General features: G+C 35.2%; 1 protein-coding gene and 1 pseudogene across 2 annotated transcripts; one reads left to right on the top strand and one right to left on the bottom strand.

Moving 5' to 3' along the window:
- Positions 1-1,837: 1,837 nt before the first annotated feature.
- On the bottom strand, positions 1,838-2,551 carry LOC112724031 (delta(3,5)-Delta(2,4)-dienoyl-CoA isomerase, peroxisomal-like; annotated as a pseudogene).
- A 528-nt stretch (positions 2,552-3,079) lies between these two features.
- On the top strand, positions 3,080-9,228 carry LOC112743139 (eukaryotic translation initiation factor-like). 2 transcript variants are annotated; one of them, XM_025792357.3, is made up of 5 exons: positions 3,080-3,561; positions 4,327-4,489; positions 4,707-4,832; positions 8,688-8,753; positions 8,840-9,228. In XM_025792357.3, exons 1-5 carry the CDS (start codon positions 3,356-3,358, stop codon positions 8,882-8,884), a joined length of 606 nt encoding a protein of 201 aa, XP_025648142.1. In that variant the 5' UTR covers positions 3,080-3,355; the 3' UTR covers positions 8,885-9,228. The 2 variants fall into 2 exon arrangements, with proteins under 2 accessions (XP_025648142.1, XP_025648139.1); XM_025792354.3 differs by having other exon boundaries at positions 4,327-4,495.
- Positions 9,229-10,991: the final 1,763 nt, after the last annotated feature.

Raw genomic sequence — 10,991 nt, 5'->3', positions numbered from 1 at the left:
CCACGTTTTGCTTTAAGTGAACCAGGTGGCAGCAATGGCGCGTGCGCGTACTATGCACGTGCGCGCCACCATACGTGTAGCAACTATGGCAAATCCTATATCGTTTCGAAGCCCCGGATGTTAGCTTTCTAACCCAACTGAAACCGCATCATTTGGACCTCTGTAGCTCAAGTTATGGTCATTTAAGTGCGAAGAGGTCAGGTTGACAGCTTTCCGGTTCTTTCATTTCTTCATGAGTTCTCCAACTTTTCATGCTTCTTTCCTCATTCCCTTGATCCAATCTTTGCCTCCTAAACCTTAAATCACTTAAAAAACATATCAAGGCATCTAATAAAATCAAGGTGAATTAAATTTAGCTATTTTAAGTCCTAAAAAGCATGTTTTCACTCTTAAGCACAATTAAAGGAGAAGTTATAAAACCATGCTATTTCATTGAATAAATGTGGGTAAAAGGTCATAAAACCCCTTAAATCAAGCACAAGATAAACCCTACAAATGGGGTTTATCAAGAATTCAAGCAACAAATTCTGTACAAAATACTATGTTAAATTAAAGACTTCCTTCTTACATTTGATTTTATCTCAATAATATTTTTTGAATAAAATTAAGCTCTAATTTTGAGAAAACATACAAACAAAACATTTTTTTTTTAACAAATACCTTAGCACCTTTTACTTCCTCCCTTTTAATAATTGAAGATGCCTTTGAAGTTGGAAGTAAACCATCAGTGTAGTCAATACCCTAAAATTATAATTTGTTATTAATTATTATTTATAAATAAGATACTACTAATGACTAAGGAAGCAAAATATAAATTAATTTTTAATAGAAAATACACTTATAAGAAGGTGAAAAATATGGATTATCAGATATTTGAACTTCAACGATGAAGAGGAGGTAGTGTCCATAACCTTATCCCTCGTATACGTACGCACAAATTATCAATTGTAGGATTGATTTCTACAATTTTGTGAATAGCAGCCATTGGAATAAATAGAAATATTTTAGATTTTTGATATATTTAAAGAAATGGATTGATGTACTTTAAATTGTGGTGTTATACATATCTCATAACTTATACTTTTATAGCTCACTCATAGCTAAATTTTTTTAAATTTGATTGACTTTAATTTAAATTTGAATTAAACTTGCAGACAAAGTAATAAATGTGTTAACAGTTTTTTTAAATTCTTAATTAACGTAAATATATGTAAAAAGATATATGTAGCTGTAATTTTTAAAAAGAATCAACAATATTTTAAAAAATAGTCCTAAAAAGAATCAACAAATTTTTAAAAAATAGTGTTAAAATTTAAAAAATAACAATTTAAATAAAAAAATTTAAAATTTAAAAAATAACTATCTAAGTAAAACAATCTAAAGTTTAAAAAATAACAATCTAAATAAAATAATTTAAAATTTGAAAATAACAACCTAAGAAAATAATAATTTATAATTTATAAATATAATTCTAAATATTTCTAGCGATGATACCTAAGCAAATAAATTTTTAAACTTAACGGATGAATGCCACGTCAGCATATAAGCTTCTTAAAGATAAAAAGATAAAGGAGTAAACTACCATTTATACCCACGAAAGTTGAAAACGCTGACATATCTACCCATAAAAAAAGGAAATTACCATTTGTACCCATGAAAAATAATTTTTACAAGCAAAATTATTCAAACCCTAAAAAATTAAATAAAAATCCCTAAACTACCCCTCTCTCCACCACTACCACTATCATCTCCTCTCTCCTCCTCTCTCTCAATCTCGATGGAAGCGGTGTGGGTGCCATGGCCATCGGAGTCCCTGGGAGAACGGTACTCAAGGGTGTCATTCATCTTCGTTGGTGGCCTCGTAGTCGGCGGAGTAGCGAGCTCCAATAATCTTTCGGTTGCACAAGGCGGCGGGGAAGTCCCTTCCAGCGACGCAGCTGCCAGCTTGATCGAGGTCATCTTTGGAAGAAAAAGCGCGAGAAACAAGGCCCAACTGCTTAGCCTCGGAACCGAAAAACCGGCGAGCTGTCAAGGCCAACTCCATGGCATTACCGTAGCCAACAATTAATGGCAATCTCTGAAGAGTGCCGAGATCAGCAGCCAGGGCCAAATCAACCACCTTCACCGAAAAGAACGCGTCCTCCGTGCAATACCTTAAGTCACAGGCTGTCACGATGTCAATTGCACCACCGATGCAAGCGCCATAGATACTAGCAATCACTGGCTTCCGGCACCGCTCCAACGCCGTGACGGAATCTTGCATCGCCAGGATCTACCGACGGAGACTCTCCCCGGCATCGTGGTAGGACTGCATGATAGATTTCAACTGGGAAATGTCGATTCTGGAGCAGAAGTGATCACCGGCGCCGGATAACACGATGACGTTGACGTCATGGTTGTGGTCCAGAGCATACAGGGCTTTGGAAAATTCAGTGAAGAAATCATGCATCAGAGCGTTGCGTTGTCTCGGACGATTCAAGTAAAGGTGGAACACCCCTGATTTGGGGTTCTTCTCTACTACCTCTAGGATTTTGTATGTTTCCTCCGCCATTGATTTCCCTAATTTTCCTTTCCAGTTGGGAGGAACAGGGCCGAGGTCGCGGTCATTGAAACTCTCTCTGCCGAGGTGCTCTTCTTCTCCGGGGAAGCGGCAGCAAGTGTTGCTGTGACTGTGAGGATGAAAGAGAGGAGGGTGTGGCAAGGAGCCATTGGAGCAATGGTGGGAAAAAGGGGTGGTGGTTGGGTGAAGAGGGTGATGGTTGGGTGAAGAAGGTGGTGGTGAAATTTGAGATTGAAAAGGGAAAGAGGGGTGGTGGCTGGATGAAGAGGGTTAGGGTTAGAAAGATAATTGGGTGAAGGAGGTGGTGTGGTGGTGGAAATAAGGGTAATTTAGGGATTTTAAGTAATTTTTTAGTGTTTGGATAATTTTATTATGCGAAATCCATATTTCATGGGTACAAATAGTAATTTCCTTTTTCTATGAGTAGATATGTCAACGTTTTCAACTTTCGTGGGTATAAATGGTAGTTTACTCAAGATAAATATATAAATATGTGAAAGTAGCATTTCTCAATAAAATACCTAGCCATGCTTACATGCTAGCTGGATATAATAAAGAAGCCCAAAACCCATTTAGAGCAAAAGCATAATCTACAACAGAGCCTCAAAACCCAGACTAAAAGAAAAAACACCCTCAGACCGAAAAAAAAAAAAAAAAACCTACAACAAACCCTCATCGTCTTCTCTTCCTCCTTCATCTTTCTCAGTTCCTCAGTCCTTATCCTTCTTGGAGGCTGGAGATAGAAGGAGAGAGGAAGAAAGAGAACACGACCTTCAGAGAGAGAGAAAGAGAGCGATGGCAACCGAAACAGCAGGAGCAGTAGTTGAATCGTCTTCAGCGGCGACCGTGCCTTCGCCGGCGCCGGAGGCTGGATCGAAACACAAGCTGGAGAGGAAGTGGACGTTCTGGTTCGACAACCAATCGAAGCCGAAGCAAGGCGCTGCTTGGGGTACCTCTCTCCGCGAGGTTTACACTTTCGATACTGTCGAAGAGTTCTGGTGGTGCGTTTTCCACTCTTTTTAAATTTATTTTTAATTTAGTTTGAAGTTGAATTCAAGTTCGCTCGATCTTGATTTTTGAAATTATCGTAGATGTGATTAGGAGAAAATAAAAAAAATTCTGATTTTCATGGATCTTAGGAGAGAGAATCCTTAGAGGGTTTTCATTCATTCAGAGGACATGTAAATTTCTGGGTATTTTTCTTTTATTTATTTATTATTTATTTTTTAGTTTTGGTTCTTGTGTTAAGATTTTAGGCTAAGAAGTGCATATTCTTCAAAACACTAGGGTTGCGTTTGAAACTGCATAAATTAGGTAGCCCAAGTTTTTGTTGCTGTCTCTGAGATTTAGAGAGACAGTATCCAAAGGCCATGTTGAGCGGTGGATATTTTGTCAAAAAATTCTATTATGTCCATTAAAATTAAGTCATCGAATATATTTGTATATAAATACATAAATTGTGGACACCAAAAAATAATTACATATGTTGTTTAACACACTTTCAATGCATATTTTGTATTAAAACATGTAGTTGTTTATTTTTTGTGTACATGGCTGCACTTTTTTTATAGGTAACTTTAAGATACTCCTGGTTATATTTCCAAGGTTTTTAATTTTTTTTCAAAATTTTTTATCCTAGTTTAAATTTAAGTTTCAGAAGAAGAAACAAGTAAACACATTATGCACATCCTTCTGTTGAGATTTTTGTATCTGAATCCAATCATCATAGGATTTTGGAGAACATTTTTCATGAAATTTTGTTGCAGTTTGTATGATCAGGTATTCAAGCCCAGCAAATTGCCTGGAAATGCAGACTTCCACTTGTTCAAGGCTGGGATTGAGCCAAAATGGGAAGATCCTGAGTGTGCTAAGGGAGGCAAGTGGACTGTCACAAGCAACAGGAAGGCTAATCTTGATAACATGTGGCTTGAAACTGTAATTTCTTGCTACCTTTCTTTCTTTTCTCAAAAATGTTGGAGTTCTTCTGGATTTTGTACATAAAGAATATGAGAAATGATGTTGTTTCTAATTGTTCTAAGTACTAAATTTTGCTTGTTGAATGGCAGAACTCTTGTAAAGATTATGGATGAAATGCTGGTTATTAATTGCTAAATGTACTGAATATTTACTATCCCTTATTGATTAGATGATGGCTTTGATTGGGGAGCAATTTGACGATGCTGAGGACATATGCGGTGTGGTTGCAAGTGTGCGCCAGAGGCAGGACAAACTTTCGCTCTGGACAAAGACCGCAGCAAACGAGGCAGCTCAGGTTTGTTATTTATCCTGCAAATTATAAATCCGTCTTTATCCGCTGCTGTGTTATATTGTATTGTCTAGGATTTTGTCTTGTAGTATATGCAAGTGAATGTTTGGTGTGTTACTTTCTCTTCCTATCTTCAAATGAGTGATTGCTTACAAGTGGATGATGGCATATTGTATGGGTAGCACGCTGGTGAAAAAGTATTTGCTTTTGCATCTGTGGAAAAGGACGTTATTGAGGAAAAAGTTAAAGTAGTGACAGAGTTGCTGTTTCCGTGTTTAGGCCCAAATTTTGATGTTATTAAATATAATTAAATAATTACGGAATTACCCATTGTGCCCATAGCCAGTAAATGTTGAATACAATGGTTAATTATGGCATGATAAAATATTTTATTTTATTTTATTTAACAAAGTGAAATGGAGGAGAAAAAATTTGTTCCAAATTGAAAAAAACATGATTTAGTCAATAGTAAGTATCCATGATTGATGATGCAGTGCACAATGAAATCAGAGGGAAAGGCACAATATGCGAGTAAACTACTAGTTTGGCTCCCAAGGTTGCAATTTTTGACAAAATGATCCTCGGAAAAAACAAATGATATTTTGGCTTTCCAAAAATGATATCAATTTGATAAAATACATGATTTATTTTTAGTGGTAAACAGCTCATGCATTTGATCCAATTTTTTCTTGGAAAATTTGAAAGTTATTTAGAATGTACAAATGAGAACTCGAAAAAATTCGATCTTTAGACTCTTTTTTCAATTGTTTTCCTAATTTTCTCTTGCCATTTAGGGGAAAAAAATTGCCAAAACAAATTCACATACAATTACCAAGTTTGGAGATTCAAAATATTTCATTTTTCTAAATAGATTTGCAAAAAATCGTGTCGAAATTGGATCTCTTTTTCAAGTATGTATTACTGTATTTGGTACATTTTATCAATTTGAGATATCTTTGGAGGGTCAAATGTCATTTCTTTTTTTTGAAGGGTTATTTTGTTAGAAATTAAAATTGTAGTTAAATGATAGTTTACTCCAAAATATACTATTACAAAGTGTTGAAAATGTGTTTTTTATATTCTTGAAAATTAGGGACGGAAGAAACGTGTAAATTACTCAGAATGTTCTGGTTTCATAGTGTCATGTTGTGATGTGTCTATTTTAATATTAGTAGTGTCTGATCCAAAAAATTTTATTAGTGATTCCCAAAAATCATAAGAAATTAGAAACAAGGCAGTCGGGTGCAAAGCATCCCGCATTCTGCCGCAAATAGTATATGTTTAGCCTAACCTAATGCATGTATTGGTGACTAATTCTATAGTTTGAACTGGTCATCATGAGGTCACATAGAGTTAACTGAACTGTTGCCTCAAGGCACCCCTTCAAGAAATTATATGAAATAAATCTCAAATATTTTATTCAAACACAAACTAAATATTGATTTATGTGGTTCAACTTGCAGATGTCATTTCTATTATTTTGTTTAATTAAAAATTTGTTATATCTCAAACACATGCTTAGCTATAATATCTCGCAATTTTTTAAGGTTATTCTACATTTTAATATTTCTTATTTCATATTTTAAAATTGAACTAGAACAGAGGTAAGTACCAATTACCAATATAAGTTTAACAATTACCAAAAGCAACAACAAAGCCTTGTCCCACTAGTTGGGATTAGCTACATGGATCAAGAGACGTCATTGTGTCCTATCATATATTATGTTTACAGTAAGACCATTTAGACATAGATTTTTTTTCGACCACCTCGTGTATGTTTTTTTTAGGTCTTCATTTACCTTTTGCTACTTGTTTACTTTCTAATTCACCTTCCTAACCGAATGTTCCGACGACTTTTTCCCCACATGTTCAAACCACCTAAAATGAGATCCTACACTTAAAATTTCTCTGTTGTATCCTCATTCCTTTTTCTGTCCATGTGTGTTTTGTCACTTTTATCACATTAAACTTATGCCCATGCTCACCTTCACCCTTTCCCACTTTTTTCCTTGTAAGTACATTATGTTAATCTTTCTTCTTGCTATGGCAGATTTTCCTGTAATTGTAACTACATTCTATGTCTCAAACTGCAATTTTCGGTTGCCTCTATCTTTACCTTTGCCTCTTTACCTTTGTGAACTAGTTTATTTACCCTCGTTTGATAAAAAAAATGTGAGAATTGTACATTTTGCACTACATCCGGATATCGATGTAGCGAGCTTTCCTCATTTGACATTGTACTCGAGCCATATAGTACTTTGCTTTTGGGGAATGACCTAACTTTTGCGCAATATTGTATTTGGTCAATGTCATAGAGATTCTACGAAGTTTTATGTTTGCTATCGATTGCCTAACACAACCCTTTTCCTTTACCTTTATCCGGGTTTGGGATCGGTTATGCAAGTTAGACAATTAAAAGAAAGTGAGCATGGTTATCGTGAATTCTAAGAAGTATGTCACAGAAATAATTCCTCTTTATGGTGAAAGACTTTAGTGTATATCCCCTGCAATTTTTGACAATTCTCAAAACCATCTCATTGATGCGAGATTCAAGAAGTGGTGGAAATAATGTTTATCTTCGTATTTTAAGAAAATTTCAAAAAGAAAATAGTGTTGATACAAAAGATATGATATTTGATTTAGACACTATATGCTAAGAGTACAAGAAGGACAATGCCCAGTGTCACATACCTTCGGGAGGGGATTTACTCACAAGCCCTTTTCCTCTTTAAATATATCACTAAAGTAGGGGGGCTCTACCCACTAACCTCGTTTTTTTTTTTTTTAAATGTCGCCATCTTTACTTGCGGAAATTCTTTTACTCGCCACCAGCACAGTACAAACAAGTTCACATGACTTGTTATCATTGAGTCTAATTTGGCATACCTTTCTCAGAGTTGAGTTTATCACTTCTCGTAAGTCGCTGCTCCTGTCTTAATATTGTGGAAGCTTTTTAAACCCCTTTTTTAACTATTGACAAACATAACGTTATTAATTTTTTAATAAGTAAATATAACATTATTCTTATAATATTGTCATGAAAGAATATTCGGATATACCAAAGAAATAGTTAAATCTATTACAATGGTGTACAAATTACCATTACTTGTTTTTTACCCAAAGATAGTGTAATTTCATTGATAAATGAACGGCATGGTCCATAGGACAATGAAACAAAGAAAGTAGGGATCTCTCAATTCTATGTTTGGGACTTGGGTATTATGGGTGCTCAAAGTCCCACATCGAGTAGTATGGGATGCTTGATGTTGTATATAAGGAGAGTGGTTCTTTCCTTTTAACAGCTAGCTTTTAAGGTGTGGTTTCCCACTTTCCTTAGATACCTAACATTCTACTTAAAGAAAATATAACAAGAGAAATCTTAGAAGGAAGAAATGGAAGGTAAATTGCGTAGCAAAGGGGGGTGGATAAAACTGTTGGAGCTCAAGCCGCTTCGAAGTCTGATGGGATGATGTGCACTTGAAAATGCAGTGTCATACAGAACAGACCAGAAGGGTGTTGGCGACAGATTCAACCATGTGATGCTGTTTTTCTGCATTCTTAGACATACCACATATCACTATGACCTCCATTAACACTGGTTTTAACTGCATGCAAAACTAACCGGAGGATTTGATATATCGTTCTCTATTGAAATGCATAGAAGCTTGATGTCTTTTCTCTATGAATGGAGCCCCCCCCCCCCCCCCCCCTTTTTTTTTATTATCTTCTTTTCCTTCAATTAAAGAAGAAACTTAAATGTGTTTTTTTTGCTTCTTTTTTTCAATTGAGTAACCCGTCATTGTATTTCCTTTGCAAACATCTTAATAGAGGCTTTGTGTTTTGTAACGCTTTTTTTTGTAGATGGGCATTGGAAGGAAGTGGAAGGAGATCATTGATGTTACTGACAAGATAATATATAACTTCCATGTAAAATTCCTTAACATCAAATCAGATGATTACTTATTTGCTTATTTCACAGATATCATTGATATTCTAACATATAATCGTTGCAGGATGATTCTAGAACCCGATCATCAAAGAGTCGGTACAGTGTATAAGAGCAGTTTTGGGGCCTTTTCATGCGCATGTGCATGTGCTGCTAGGCTGTTATGATATTTGATCTTTTAACCATGTGCACTGTATACCAAAATCCACACCACATTTTTGGATTGATGCACTACCGTCCGACATGTTCCCCACTCTTTTGGGTGCAATACTATATTATAATTTTACTTTTTGATTGCTATGTTAAAATTCCTACTAGAATTCATTTGTAGTTTTATATATTTTTTTTTAAATTTTATTGGGACACACTTTAGAAGCTTGAAACTTTGAGTATGCCAAATTGCAGTTTCCAATCAGCTTGAGTTATGTTGCTTATATATAATGATTAGTTGGGCAATTATGTATTCTTGGGAGAAAAATCGGAGTAGTTAGTTGTGCTGTTTGGAGCCACCTTCTCTTTGATCCCAAATCTTCCTGGCTATTGCCACCACCCTGTGGCTCGCTTGGGTACTGTTTGGTTAATCTAGGGATTATCTCCGACTATGGATCTTGTTTCTACGTTCGAAGTTATCAGAATGAAGAATCAAATGTGTAGTACGTTTGTTTTTAAAAATGCGCCACTTTATGAACGCAACTTATCCTTGACTAAGTTCTTTTTTTTGGTGCAAAGATCCTTGACTTAGTTCTTTATATCACCCCTCAGGTGTGAATAATCATGGACTCGGTTTAAATATATTTAGACCACTGATAATGTAGAGAAAATAGGAGAAAGAATTTATTGCTTTCATCTCATTCGAAAAGGGATCATCTCATTCAAGAGATATATAGAAACTATAGAAATTTAAGTTAGTTGATGAAGTGGTTAGTTCACTAGTTTGCTTAAACAAGTGTTGAAGGTTCAAATTTTACTATGTGTATGCAGTAGTTTATTGGCCAGCAGTAAACTTTTAAATAGAGCTTTAATCCGCGACGGATTAGTCTTTAACCTATCGAACTTGGGAATACCTTGAGAAATCAAAATTGGATATATAGAGACATTTATTAACTATTGTCATAAATGTTAAGCTTCTCAACCATTATCATAAATGCTATATTAACTATTATCATAAATGCTAAGTTATTAACTATTACCTACCAGTACCAGCTACATTTTGAGCTTTTACACTCCCTCTCGAGCTTGAGTATATAGATCATGGATTAAGTTGCTCTAAAATGAGAAAGTGTATTAATCACTCTTAAATTAAGATAATAGGAGTTACATGTAATGGAAATTACAAATTCCATGGTGGTTAACCATTTACTTTATTACTTTATTAATTTTTTACACTTTAGAACATTCAAATTCATAATCATATATCTAGGTCAATCTAGGTCAAGCTGATGGTAGAGGCAAGAATCTAATTAGTTGAAAAGTATTTGTCACTCCTAAGAAGTTTGGGATTTTGATGATTAGAGATCCGTTTCGTGCTAATGTTGCTCTTTTTGGAAAGCTAGTTTGACAATTTTTTCATTAGCCAAACAAGTTATGCGTTTAGGTGTTGTCGGATAAATACCATTCCTTTCAGGATGATGGGTTTAGTTGGTATCAAGACAAGGGATCTTATGTCTGGAAGAATATCTGTAGAACTTGGGATATCTTGAAGGAAGATTTTGTTTGATACATTGGGGATTTGAACCTGAACTTTTGATTTTTGAAATGGACAAGAGAAGGACAGCTTGTCTTGAGATGAATTATGCTCACATTTCTAATTCAGATCTATGGATCTTGGACCTTTAGTCATCTAGATAGTGTCACCTTAAGAATATATATTTCCCTCTTAATTAGTTTTTGAAAGACAACATTCTTTATTATAATCTAGATGTGCGAGCAAGTTCGGTGGTATGATGGTTTTGGGCTGGTGCGGCGTCAAAGGTTGCTGACTCTCGTAGTGGTTACTTGTGGCTCAATAAGAACTGGTTGGGAGGACTAAGGAAATTGGCTTTGACTTTGGCATCAGCTTGTTCCAAAACAAATTCTTGACTTGACTTTGTCTTAGGGAGGCTTTGTCCACTACTGCGTTTCATTTCAGGAGGTACATTTCACCCACAGATAGTTGTCCAAAATATTTTTCTAGCTTGAAATCAGTTGTTCATTGCATTCGGGATTGCTCGAAAGCTTAG

This window comes from Arachis hypogaea, chromosome 2 (genome assembly GCF_003086295.3).
Source record: "Arachis hypogaea cultivar Tifrunner chromosome 2, arahy.Tifrunner.gnm2.J5K5, whole genome shotgun sequence".
Taxonomy (NCBI): Eukaryota; Viridiplantae; Streptophyta; class Magnoliopsida; order Fabales; family Fabaceae; genus Arachis; species Arachis hypogaea.
Note: the sequence above shows the minus strand (reverse complement) of the source record. Positions and strands in the feature narration are given on the sequence as shown.